Genomic DNA, 14,631 nt, shown 5'->3' with positions numbered 1-14,631 from the left:
CCATTTCTTTTTTCTATGTGGAAAGAATTTGGGTTGCTTCTAGTTTTCAGCTGCTACTCTAAAGCTACTGAAATTCTAAGTAGACAAATTGCTCTTGAAAGCAAGGTCACATGAAAGCAATACAAAACACCTCATAAAAAAGGAAATGAATCAGTGACATGTTCCCTGCCTCCTGAACCAAGCCCCAACTAAAATGTTACACTGATCTACCCAAGTTCTTCATTTTATCACAGTGCCTGTATGCAGTAGCATGACATTCAAGGTCCTACACAGTCTAGTCCTAAATCAGCTTTTTCACATCTTTTCCTTTGTTATAAATTACATTCATTTTTCTTAAATTAAAAAACACACATACATACACACAAGGACAACACCTAAAAAATAATGATACTTTTGTAAAAATCTACTGGGAAGCCTTGCCTCACACAAAAGTATGTGTGTATGTTCAATTTTAACACGTATTGCCCAACCATTTTCCAAAGTAGTGGTACCAATTTTCTTTCTTTCTTTCTTTTTTTTTTTAGATTTTATTTATTTGACAGAGATCACAATTTTATTTATTTGACACACAGAGATCACAAGTAGGTGGAGAGGCAGAGAGAGAGAGAAGCAGAGAGAGAGGAGGAAGCAGGCTCCCTGCTGAGCAGAGAGCCCGATGCGGGCCTCGATCCTAGGACCCTGGGATCATGACCTGAGCCGAAGGCAGAGGCTTTAACCCACTGAGCCACCCAGGCACCCAGTGGTACCAATTTTCATTCCCACTGGCAAGGTATAAGAGTTTCCATCTCTCTACATGCTTGCAACATTTAGTACTGCCAGTTTAAAAAATATTTTTATATATTACCTGCTACAGTGGGTATACAATGGTATCTTACTCGATTTTTATTTGGTACTTCCTGAAACAATAAAGAAAAATGAAGAGTCTCTGAGATCTGTGGGATCTCATCAAACGTACCAAAATACAATATAATGGGAATCACAGAAGAGCAAAGAGAAAAAAATACAGATGAAAGAAAAATGGTTGAAAATTTCCAACATATGATGAAAAATATTAATCTAACACATCCAAGAAGCTCAGCTCAACAAACTCTTTGTAAGACAAATCAACTCAAGAGATCCACACTGGGACACATCATGAATCTGCATTTCTCAGATAAAAGAGGTTGAGTACTTTTTAAAATGTGCACTGGCCATCTGGATAGATTCTTCTGTGAGGTGTCTATTCCAGTCTTATGTCCTTTTTTTTTTTAATTCCCCTAGGAGGTAGTCTTATCTTTTTCTTACTGATTTATAGAAGATTTTTATATATTATAGAAAGTGTTTTAGAAACATTTTTAATTTTTAAGTTAACATATAATGTATTATTAGCCCCAGGGGTACAGGTCTGTGAATTGCCAGGTTTACACACTTCATAGCACTCACCATAGCAAATACCCTCCCCAATGTCCATAACCCAACCACCCTCTCCCTAGCCCCCTGTCCCCGGCAACCCTCCGTTTGTTTTGTGAGATTAAGAGTCTCTTACGGTTTGTCTGTTTTAAAAACTTTTAATTTATTCCGATTAATAAAAGTTTTGTTTTTTAAATGATTTTTATCTATTTGTTTGACAGAGAGAGAGCACAACTAGGCAGAGCAGCAGGCAGAGGGAGAAGGAGAAGCAGGCTCTCGGTCTAGCCTGGAGCCCGATATGGGGCTCAATCCCAAGACCGTGGGATCACGACCCGAGCTGAAGGCAGCTGCCCAACGACTGAGCCATGCAGGTGTCCCAAAGTTATGTTTTTTGAAAGAAAAAAATCAATGTATCTTTCTAGAACAGACTACGCACCTAAGATCTTCTAAGCAGTTAGATATTATGAGTCTGAGATCAACACATGATTGTCCCACAGGTCTCAAAATCAACACTGATCAAACTGAATATATTATATTCTGCTCCTGGACTACCTTATAGAGGGGGGCACAGCCTAACCTAGAAACCTTAAGGAATCATCCCCACATATCCACCAAACCCATCCCTTCGAGTTGGATTCCCACGTACTATAAATTCTGCTATTTAACATCCTCAACAAATTTCATCTCCACCCCTACTTCTCTTGCCTTATCTTAGGCCCTCATAATTTTCCCTCCTGAAACATTTCAGTAGTTTTCTAACTGGTCTTGTTGTTTAACTCATCTTCCACTTTGTAACTAAATCTGACCATATTTCCAAAGGGTCTTTTTAAGAAGACCTTTAATGACTCCACAGAATAAAGCCCCAAATCCTTTACCTAGCAGATGAGACTTCCCATTATCTGATTCTGCTTCTTGCTTTCCAATCTCACATCGGCCTGTCCCCATATAAAGACTCAATTATTTGAAGTTTCCAAAAAGAACAATGCTGCATCTTTCCCCTGGAATGTCTTTGCTCTCTTATCTCATTATTTCCCTGTTCCTCTAATGAACTCTTAGCTCTTCTTTCAAGAACAAAATCAAGCATCACTCCCATTCTAAAGCCTTTTTCACCCATTCCTAATAAGCTGTTCTATTTTTGGAGTCACCCTGTATTTACATTTATAATCACAAAGTCTGTTAATGACTAGTGCTACACTCTCATTTTGGAGATGATGCTCATTCATCTCATAATCCCAGAGAACATAATACCTGATATCTAGTGGACATTCATTAAACATTATTGGATTAAGTGATCTTAAAAATCCTTAACCTGAGGGATGGCTATGTGGCTCAGTCAGTTAAGCATCTGCCTTTGGCTCAGATCACGATCCTAGGGTCCTGGGATCAATTCTCACACTGAGTTCCCTGCTCAGCAGGCTCTTCTGCCTGCCATTCCCCCTGCTTGTGTTCTCTCTCTCTCTGACAAATATATAAATAAACAAAATTACACACAAAAAAAAATCTTTAACCTGAAATAATAAATAACAAATGTAATAACCTACACACTGTCAATTTACAAGTGTGCTATATTGCTAGAATCTTTTAGTTCTAAAGTTTTAGGATGTTTCATTAACAACACATGTGAGGCAAATATAAAATAGATGTTTCCTATTCATTGGTCAACTAGCTAATGTTCTAGATTAGAATGATACTTGTTGCGAGTGCCTGGGTGGCTCAGTGGGTTAAGTATCTGCCTTCAGCTCAGGTCATGATCCCAGCATCCTGGGATCGAGCCCCACATTGGGCTCCCTACTTAGCGGGGAGCCGGCTTCTCCCTGTCCCTTTGCTGCTCTCCCTGCTTGTACTCTCACTTTCTCTGTGAAATAAATAAAATCTTAAAAACAAACAAACAGAATAATACTTTTTATTTAGAATGATCTCTTGTAACGAAACAAAAACAACTGAATAAGCAATTCCTGAGAGAAGAGGCACCTGAATCATTATTTTAGCTACAGCCTTAGTAATACAATGTATACAATGAAATTAAGTAAATATTATTTTACTTCATACCTAGATTCTGTGTAAGAAAGTTCGTCTATTTAACGGGCGTTTAACATCTTAATTGACATAATTCTTAAGATGATAACATGGTTCTGAAATATGAATCACAACAAGCTTGAAATGGACCTTCCATAATTAACATATAACAAGATGCATATTATTTCTTGCCTCAGAGCTTCATGGAGCTCAGCGAGAAAAGGGAAAATGGGCAGCTAAAAAGCAATTGTAGTATTAACATATATTCTAGGGGCACCTGGGTGGCTCAGTGGGTTAAAGCCTCTGCCTTTGGCTCAGGTCATGATCCCGGGGTCCTGGGATCGAGCCCCACATAGGGCTCTCTGCTCCGCGGGGAACCTGCTTCCTCCTCTCTCTCTGCCTGCCTCTCTGCCTAGTTGTGATTTCTCTCTGTCAAATAAATAAAATATTAAAAAAACCCAAACATATATTCTAATAGGTTAATTTGAGAGAGCAGAAAAAGATATGCAGGGCACACAATTGAGAATGGCTTCCAGGAACAAAATACAACTAAACTAAAGAAGAAACAGGAGTTGACTATGTCAGCATGAGAGGGTAGAAGGAACATGTCAGAAAGCACATTTGAGGGGAAGCATATTTCTTTCCTCCAGGCTAAAAAAATGACACAGGGGAGTGTGAGAGAGGTAAAGCTAAAGAAGTGAGGAGCCACCATATGAAAGGTCTTCTGTACCATTAGCAAGTTTGGACTTTATCCTTAAGTAAATGGAATCCAACAAAGAATTTGAAAGTAGAGAAGTGAGGGGCAGCTAGGTGGCTCAGTCATTAAGCATCTCCCCTCAGCTTGAGTCATGATCTCAGGGTTCTGGGACTGAGTCCCGAGTCAAGGTCAGGCTCCTTGCTCAGCGGGAATCCTGCTTCTCCCCCTCCTACTCCTCCTGCTCATGTTCCCTCTCGCACTGTGTCTCTGTCAAATAAATAAAATCGTTAAAAAAAATAGAGAAGTGACATGAACAGATACAAATTTGAAGGAAAAATACAACTCAATTGAACTATGCTGTGGGAAATAGAATGGAAGGGAACAATAATAGATACAAGGAATCCAGACAGGGGGCTGTTTTCAAAGACAGTGGCCTAGACTAGGAATGGCATAGGAATGGGAAGTAACAAATGAATTCATGCACTGTTTAGGAGGCAGAATCAACAGATTTGGGTAATGTATTACACTTGATCTTAGCCAAAAGGCCAGAAGTGATTTGGGTAATGTATTAAAGGCAAACTCTGAGCGAGAGGAAAAGATAAAGAATGTATAACACTATCAACCACTAAGATGATGAGCTATTACTGACAGGCAGGATGGCATAAAAATATAATGACTTCTGTTTGTGAGATGCTGAGTCTAATAACATCAAAACCAGACTGCTACATGGGTCTGAAAGTCATGAGAAAAATAAAGGCTAAAGATAGAACTTGGAGAGTAATCAATACATAGACAGAATTGAAATACGAGCATAAATGAGATCATCTAGATTAAAGTGAGGAGTAGGAAGAGTACAAAGTATGGGTGGAAGTTGAAATGCTGAAGACTAATGTTTAAGAGATCTTCAGTGATCCAAACATGCTACAGAACATGCCAGTGTTTGTACCAAGGGCAACATCAATAAAGTAGAAGCAGTACAAAGCTAGCTTTTAATTCTTCCAGCCAAGAATTTACATGTTTAAATAAATGGGTCCATGGGATGCCCGGGTGGCTCAGTGACTGGGCATCTGCCTTTGGCTCAGGTCATGATCCCAGGGTCCTAGCATCGAGCCCTTCATCAGGCTCTCTGCTCAGCAAGAAGCCTGCTTCTCCCCATACTTGTGCTTGCTCTCTGTCAAATAAATAAGTAAAATCTTTAAAAAACAGACCCAAGAACACAAAAGAAACACGCAGTATTTGAGTCACTTCACCCCAAGAGGAGCAGAAGTAGTGTGATCTGGCAAAAAAACAAAAAAACAAACAGTCCAAGAAAAAGATGATGTGAAGTTCTAGCCTGGCTCTACCAACAACTACGTATGTGATCTAGGCAATTAAATCCCAAGTTTATTCCACGCATAAGATGAGCTCTCAAAAGGCCCTCTGTGGGGACCCTGGGTGCCTCAGTCAGTTAAGTAGCTGACTGAGGCACCTGATTTCGGCCAGGTCATAATCTCAGGATCATTGGGATTGGGCCCCATGTCGAGCTCCACGCTCAGGAGGAAATCTGCTTGGGATTCTCTCCCTTTCCCTCTGCCCATTCCCCCTGCATGCATGTGCACACACACTCTCTCAAATAAATGAATCTTAAAAAAAAAAAAAGTCCTTTTTAAGTCATATTCCATAAATCTTTTCAGATTATTCTATAGTCAAATTAGATATACAAACAAGACATATGTCATAAAAGGATAGTATATGATCGCAGAGAAGACCATGGGCTTTGGATTTAGATAAACCCCAAACTCTAATCCCTCTCTTTCATTTACTGAATTGTGAATGACAGCAAGTTGCTTAATTTCTCTACAATCTGTGGCTATAAAAAGCAGATAATATTAAAATCTATCTTACAGAATGTGGTAAGTTAATGAGATAAGGTACACATGAAGTGCCTTTGCACAATGCCTGGTACATAAGAATACTTACCAAATGTTAGCTATTATTACTGTTTCAAATACACTCTAAGACACACACACAGTATACGCAGCACTTCAATATGGCCCCAATACCATGGGCCATGCAGAGCAGTGGCTGCCATATATTAAAATATGATACAATTAGAGAAGAGAAAAGAGAAGATGCAAGCTGGTGCATCTTGGCCTCTGTACCTGGTGGGCCTGCAGCAGCTGCATCTTCCATAAGTTCTCCCTCTTCCAATTCCATGTTGTTGTATTCCACATCATTTTCTCCAGACCTAAGAATATACAAAATTCATCATTCCTATAGAGTAAGGACAATTAACCTTATCTGTCACACCTCAATGAAATTTTTTAACAGTAGTGCATAGCTGGGGGGCCAGGATGGTTCAGTCATTAAACATCTGCCTTCAGCTCAGGTCATGATCCCAGGGTCCTGGGATCGAGCCCCTAGTCAGGCTTCCTGCTCAGCAGGGAACCTGCTTCTCCCTCTCCCACTCCCTCTGAATGTGTTCTCTCTTGCTGTCTCTCTCTGTTAAATAAATAAAATCTTAAAACAAAACAATAGTGCATAGTTTTCTCCTGTGAAATAAGAGAGGATATATTTCTCAGTACAAAAATGAGGAAAAAGACTTGTCTTTATCGCATATATGGGTAAAGTTCATGTTCAAACTACCTTTAAAAAATACTAAGGTTGGGGCGCCTGGGTGGCTCAGTGGATTAAGCCGCTGCCTTCGGCTCAGGTCATGATCTCAGGGTCCTGGGATCGAGCCCCGCATTGGGCTCTCTGCTCTGCAGGGAGACTGCTTCCTCCTCTCTCTCTGCCTGCCTCTCTGCCTACTTGTGATCTCTCTCTCTGTCAAATAAATAAATAAAATCTTTAAAAAAAAAAAAATACTAAGGTTGACAACATTTAGTTTTTTAAAACAGAAAATCTGAGAACCACTATAAGCAAAAGAAATTACAGCTTCAAAGAATTTGAACTTAATGGTAAGAAATTACGCTTAAAAACTACACTTAAAGGTTAAAAAGAAAAAAGAAAAGATCAAATTACTAAATATGATTAAATACTATTTTCTTGGGGCACCTGGGTGGTTCAGTCAGTTAAGCATCTGCCTTCGGCTCAGGTCATGATCTCAGTGTCCTGGGATGGAGCACCACATCAGGCTCCCTGCTCAGTGGGGAGTCTGCTTCTCCTTCTCCCTCTGCTCCCACCCACTGGCTTGTGCTCCTCTCTATCTAAAATAAGTAAAAATCTTTTAAGGTTTTTTTTTTTTTAATTTATCTATTTGACAGAGATCACAAGTAGATAGAGAGGCAGGCAGAGAGAGAGAGAGAGGGAAGCAGGCTCCCCGCTGAGCAGAGAGCCCGATGCGGGACTCGATCCCAGGACCCCGGGATCATGACCCGAGCCCAAGGCAGCGGTTCAACCCACTGAGATGTCGATTCTACCTAAAATCATCTATACATCAAATACAATTCTGATCCAAATATTAATACGATATTTTAAAATCTAAATCTAAGTAATTTAGGCCAAATGATTCTAACACAGGAGGTAGGAACACAATCTCTGGAATAAGCTTGCCTGGTTCAAACCACAGCTTCACCACAGACTACCCATGTCACCTTAGGCATGTTTCCTAATCTCATGCCTCAGTTTCCTCATTTCATTTTTTTAATTATTTTTTAACATATAATGTACTATTTGTCCCAGGGGTGCAGGTTTGTGAATCGTCAGGCATACAGATTTCACAGCACTCACCATATCACATACCCTCCCCAATGTCCATAACCCAACCACCCTCTCCATATCCCGCCCTTCCCCAGCAACCTTCAGTTTGTTTTCTGAGATTAAGAGTCTCTTATGGTTTGTCTCCCTCCCGATCCCATCTTGTATAACTAAAATATTTTTTTTTTAAGATTTTATTTATTTATTTGACAGACAGAGATCACAAGTAGGCAGAGAGGCAGGCAGAGAGAGAGGAGTTAGCAGGCTCCCCCTGAGCAGAGAGCCCAATGCGGGGCTCGATCCCACAACCCTGAGATCATGACCTGAGCCAAAGGCAGAGGCTCAACCCACTGAGCCACCCAGGTGCCCCTCATTAAAATATTTTCTTAAAATGATATTTCAGAAAGAGGGTGTTGCCTCCTACTATAGTCTTCGAAGTGTTTATTACCTTCTTTTATTTTTAATTGGAAAATTTTTGTTTACTTATTTATTTAAAGTAAGTGCTATGCCTAGTGTGGAGCTCAAACCCACAACCTTGAGATCAAGAGTCCCATGTTCAACCAACTGAGCCAGCCAGGTGTTCCTCTATTACATTATTGTAATGACAAAGTACTATATGGAACAGCAATAAATCAGTGCTAGTTTGGGGTATTTAAAGAAGTCACAAGATCAATTTCCAGTTTAAGGAACTCTGCAGACCCACTCCATTGACACTGGTAAAAATTATTTTTATAAAAAAGTCATCTAGAGTCTCTGGAAATGGTTCTAAGAGCATACACTAAATGAAAAAAAAATCATCAAGAAAATGTGCTAAAATCTGGTAAAAAAACAGTGAGTCAAGAACTCAGACTATTTGCTGCTTCTTCTCCTCCCAATTCAGTAATACAGAAATTCCCCTCTAGACTGGTAAAGCCAAGAACACCAGCCTCTCAAGAGAAGGACTATATTTTCCAGGAGGGGTAAAACATCAGCATTTCTCATCTTGCCCCTAGCTAACAGTTGCTGAGACTAAGGTCAGGTAAATGCAGTCAAGCCCGGGGATACCTTTCTTTCATCCAGACCCAAGGCCCCACCTTGGGTATAGCATACTGAGAATACTGGGGCCTGAATGACTATGCCCCAATTCACTCATAAACAGAGGTCCTAGATATGAGAAGACAAGCTGAGAAGATCTCAGGGTACAGTCTCTAACTCCTCCCCACTACTACTAAAACAGGGGAAATTAGCACACCTTTGTTCTCACTCTAACGTCAGAGCTCTGACTCAGAGATTTTCCCTACAGGAGGAAGCAGGCTAAAAAAGAGCCATAGAGAAATATACAGCATAAAAAAATACTCTTAAATGGAATCCAGAAAAAGATAAAAAGAATTACACATCATGGCGGAGTGGGATTTATCTCAGGAATGCAACATTGGTTTAAAATCCAAAAATCAATTAACAATTGATTAACAATTAACAATTAACAAGTAACACAGCATAAAATATATCATGCTAATAAAGAAAACTAATCACCTGAATAGATACAAAAAGATAATGTGACAAAATCCAACACACTTTCATAATAAAAGCATTCAACAAACCAGGACTAGAAGGGAACTTCCTCAACCAGATAAAGAGTACCTACAGAAAACCTACAGCCAACATCATACTTAATGGTGTAATTTCTAAGATCAGGAACAAGACAAGAATGTCCACTCCCACCAGTTCTATTCAGCATTCTACTTGACACTCTAGCCAGTGAACTTAGACAAAAAATAAAAAGCATCTAATAAGGGGGTAGCTGGGTGGCTCAGTAAGTTAAGTGATTTTCCACTCAGATCATGATCTGAGGATCGTGGGACTGAGTCCCACACTCAGCACAGTCTGCTTGAGATTCTCTCTCACCCTCTCCCCCAATTCACACACGAGTATGCTCTCTAAATAAGTAAATCTTAAAAAGCATCCAGTAAGTGAAACTAAGTCTGTTTACAGAAGTCATTGTATATAGAAAAACTTTAAAAATTCACTAAAAAACTATTAGAACTAGAGGCCCCTGGGTGGCTCAGTGGGTTGAAGCCTCTGCCTTTGGCTCAGGTCATGATCCCAGGGTCCTAGGATCGAGCCCCACATCGGGCTCTCTGCTCAGCAGGGAGCCTGCTTCCCTTCCTCTCTCTGTGCCTGCCTCTCAGCCTACTTGTGATCGCTGTCAAATAAATAAACAAACAAAAAACTGTTAGAACTAAAAACTGAATTGGCAAGGTTACAGAATACAAAAATCAACTGTATTTCCATATATGCGCAAAGAACAATCCAAAAGGGAATTTCTAAAAAATAAGTTAATTAAAAATTCCACTTACAATAGCATAAAAATAATACAATGCTTATGATTGTATGATTTAATAAAAAAGGTTTTAAGCATATACTCTGAAAACTATAAAACATTATTGAAGACTAAAAACTTCTGCTTTGCAAAATACTCTTTAAGAAGAAAAGACAAGAATGCAATTAAAAGGAAGATGGTGGAGGAGTTGGAGGATCCTAGGTTTGCCTACCCCATGAATACAACTAGATAACTATCAAATTATTCTCAATACCCTAGAGATCAACCAGAAGACTGACAGAACAAAGTCCACAACTAACAGTAGAGAAGAGGTTACATAGAAAAAGGTAGGACGTACAGGGATGCAGTTTGGGAGAGAAATAGACCCTGTGATGGGGAGGGAGTGACAGTTGTACAAAAGGGCGAGAAATGGACCAGCACCCAGGGGAGACCACATGGGGAAGACATCCTCATAGCAAATGACTTAGAAAGTGAGAGGGGGCCCAATTTTGTGATTTCTTGCAACCAGTGCGCTTAAAGCCTAAAGTTCTAAAGATCAGCAGGCTGGGCAGGGATATAGCCCACAGGGCACTGGGGCTACGCTTAGGAGAGAAGGCAGGCAAACAGCCTATGGACAAACAGCGTAGAAACAGCAATCTGAAGAGTATCGGTGCACACGGTGGGGAAGTTATTTGCTCATCTCAGTGCCTGAACCAGACAGGCAGCATTCACTGAGTGACCCTCCAGGAACAAAGAAACTGGCTGGTGCCATTTCCTTCTCCAGCCCCTCAACATAAATAGAAAGCCACTTGCAGGAACCAGTGCAGCACCAACACCTGTCACCTAGCTTGCTTACAGCAAGCCCCCTACCCTAGTGCTCTGGAAGAACCACTCTTCCCAGTCATGCTTCCCTCAGTCCCAGTGCAAGCACCCTCCCCCAGACTAACCCAAAGCCCTGCCCACACCATGCCTCCTGGCTATGGAGTCTTGCCAAGCCTCGGTTCCAGTGATGGTGGCCAAGAGGTCTCATTTCACAAGGAGACAAGAGCACACCTAATTAAAACATGCCACATTCATAGTTAAGACATGGCACATTCAGGCCAGGGACCAAACACTACCCAAAATAGACAAAGAAAGCATCTGCAGACAACTGGCCTGAAGGAAAGCACCCATGACACAACAGTAGAGTGCATGCAGTACACAATGGAGACACTCATGAAAGCACCAGGCCCTGGGGAACAGAGGACACTACAATGCAGGGCACTGCAGGACCTCTTCTTCACAAGGCCATTATCCTCAAGAACAGGAGACACAGCTGACTTTCCTAACACACAGAAACAGAAACACAGACAAAATGAGAAGACAGTGGAATTTGTCCTAAATAAAAGAACATGACACAGCCAGAGACCTAAGCAAACAAATACAAGTAACACGCCTGCTGTAGAATTTAAAGCAATGTATACTCCCTGGACTTGAGAAAAGAGCCAGAGACCTAAGCAAACAAATATAAGTAACATGCCTGCAGGACTTGAGAAAAGAGTCAGTGAGACCACTGACTCAGAGATAAGGAATAACATACCAGAGATAAAGGGCTCAGTAAATTAAATGAGAAACATTCCCGATAGATTCTGACAGAATCAAGAATAGACTGGAAGAAGCAAAAGAACGAATTAATGACCTAAAAGACAAGAGTAACAACAGTAATGGAACTTAACAAAAGAGAAAAAATAATTATGCAAAACAAGAACAGACTTAGGGAATTCCGTGACTCGGTCAAACATAGTTAACATTTGTATTACAGGAGTCCCAGAAGAACAACATAGAGAAAAGGGAGCAGATAATTTATTTGAAGAAATAATAGCCACAAGCTTCCCTAACTGGGGGAAAGAAACAGATTTCCAGAAGCAGGGGCATAGAGAACTCCCATCAAAATCAACAGAAACATATCCACACCAAGACATATTATAATTAACACGGCAAAATACAGGGACATGTGGGTGGCACAGTTGGATAAACATCTGCCTTTGGCTCAGGTCAAGATCTCAGGGTCCTGGGACTGAATCACGCATCACCATCCTTGCTCAGCGGGGAACCTGCTTCTCCCTCTGCCTTCTGCTGCCCTTGTTTGTGCTTTCTCTCTCTTTCATAAATAAATAAACAAATAAATATTTTAGAAGAAAAAAAGGCAAAATACAGTAATAAAAAAAAATATTAAAAGCAATAAGCTAAAGGGTGCCTGGGTGGCTCAGTGGGTTGAGCACCCAAGCCCTCATTTCAGCTCAGGCCATGATCTCAGGGTGCTGGCATCCAGCCCAGTGTCGGGCTCCAGCTCAGTGTGGAGTCTCCTGGAGATTCTCTCTCTCCCTCTGTCCCTCTTCATGCTCATGCACTCACCCTCTTTCTCTCAAATAAATAAATAAATCTTAAAAAAATAAATAAAAGGGCAGCAAGACAAAAGAATACAGTTCTATACAAAGGGAACCCCATAAGGCTATCAATAGATTTTTAAGCAGAAACTTTCCAAGTCAGAAAGGACTGGCAAGATATCTTCCAAGTGCTGAATGGGAAAAATCTGTGGCCAAATACTATATCAAGAATTCAGAACAGAAGGAGAGATAAAGAGTTTCTTAGACAAACAAAAACTAAAGGAGTTCATAACAAGTAGCCTTGCAAGAAATATTAAAGGTGACTCTGAGTAAAATGGAAAGACTGAAAGTGACAGTCCAAAGTTAGAAAACACAAGAGCAGTAAAAATGAATATTTCTCACGGGGGAGGGTACATGCTATGGTGAGTCCTGTGAACTGTCTAAGACTGATGAATCACAGAGCTGCATCCCTGAAACAAATAATACATTTTAATAATAATAATAAAAAAGAATTTATGTGATACAACACATAACAGTAAAAGTGTGCAAAAAGAAATGAGTATTTCTGTAAAAAAAAAATCAGTCAGGAAACACAAAAGGATAAAATATGACATCATACACCTAAAAGATGGGGAGGAGTAAAGAATGTGTTCAAACTTAAATGACCATGAACTTAATATACACTGCTATAGGCAGAAGATGTTATACACAAACCTAATGGTAACCACAAAAACTGTTATTAAATATGCAGAGAACAAAGAAATCCAAATATATCATTAAAGAAAACCATTACAGAAAGACAAGATCAGAAAAAATCTTGAGAAACAACCACAAAACAAGTAGTAAAATGATAACAAATATATATCTATTAATAACTACTTTGGTGGCGCCTGGGTGGCTCAGTGGGTTAAAGCCTCTGCCTTCAGCTCGGGTCATGATCTCAGGACCCTGAGATCAAGCCTCACGTCGGCGGGGGGGGGGGGTCTCTGCTCAGCGGGGAGCCTGCTTCCTCCTCTCTCTCTGCCTACTTGCAATCTCTGTCTGTCAAATAAATAAATAAAATCTTAAAAAAAATAACTACTTTGAACATAAATGGACTAAACACTACAATCAAAAGACACAGGGTAAAAGAATGGATTAAAAATAAGACCCATCTATATGCTGCCTACAAGGGACTCACTTAAGACCTAAAGACACCTGCATATTTAAAGTGTGGGGATGAGGCGCTTGGGTGGCTCAGATGGTTAAGCAGCTGCCTTTGGCTCAGGTCATGATCTCAGGGTCCTGGGATCGAGCCCCACATGGGGCTCCCTGCTCAGTGGGAAGCCTGCTTCTCTCCTCTCTCTCTCTCTCTCTCTCTCTCGCTATCTCTGTCTCTCCATCAAATAAATAAAATCTTGGGGGGAAAAAAAGGTACAACTAAATAAATAAATAAATAAATAAATAAATGTGTGGGGAGGGAGGGGTATTTGGGTGATGCAGTTGGTTAAGCATTCAACTCTTGGTTTCAGCTCAGGTCATGATCTCAGGGTTGTGAGATCAAGCCTCACATCAGGCTCTGCACTCAGCGGACAGTCACCTTAAGATTCTCCTCAGGGATGCCTAGGTGGCTCAGTTGGTTAAGTGTCTGTCTTTGGTTCAGGTCATGTTCTCGGGGTCCTGGGACAGAGCCCCATGTTGGGCTCCCTACTTAGTAGACAGTCTGCTTCTCCCTCTCCCTCTGCCCCACTCCCTTGCCTATGGTCTGTCTCTCTCTTCCTCTCTCTCAAATAACTAAATAAAATCTTAAAAAAGAAACCCCTCTCTTCATCCTTCTCTGCACCTTCCCCCTGCACTCTCTCTCAAAGAAATAAATAAATGTTTAAAGTAAAATGGAGAAACATTCATCTTATATATGGATGTCAAAAGAAAACCAGAGTAGCAATCCTTGCAACGGACAAAATAAACTTTAAAACAAAGACTGTAGGTGGCTCAGTTGGTTAAGCGTCTGACTCTTTATCTTGGCTCAGGTCATGATCTCAGGGTCAAGAGACGGAGGCCCAGGTTGAGACACTAAGCCCTGCATCAGACTCTGCCCTGGGTGTAGAGTCTGCTTAAGATTCTCTTTCTCTTTTCCTGTCCCCCCCCTCTCTTTCTCTTTCTTGATGAAGAACAAGACAAAAACTGTAATAAGAAACAAAGAATGA

General features: G+C 40.6%; 1 protein-coding gene across 4 annotated transcripts in view; it reads right to left on the bottom strand.

Annotated features, from left to right (window-relative positions):
- TRIM37 (tripartite motif containing 37) overlaps positions 1–14,631 on the bottom strand; it is a 180,723-nt gene that overhangs the window by 52,864 nt on the left and 113,228 nt on the right. For all 4 annotated transcript variants that reach the window (XM_045985146.1, XM_045985143.1, XM_045985145.1 and 1 more), the window contains exon 17: positions 6,244–6,329. In XM_045985146.1, coding sequence (XP_045841102.1) covers positions 6,244–6,329 — 86 coding nt within the window. The remainder of the gene's footprint in view (positions 1–6,243; positions 6,330–14,631) is intronic.

The sequence above is a fragment of the Meles meles genome, chromosome 18 (genome assembly GCF_922984935.1).
Source record: "Meles meles chromosome 18, mMelMel3.1 paternal haplotype, whole genome shotgun sequence".
In the NCBI taxonomy this organism is placed as follows: Eukaryota; Metazoa; Chordata; class Mammalia; order Carnivora; family Mustelidae; genus Meles; species Meles meles.
This window is presented reverse-complemented; position numbering and strand designations above follow the sequence as displayed.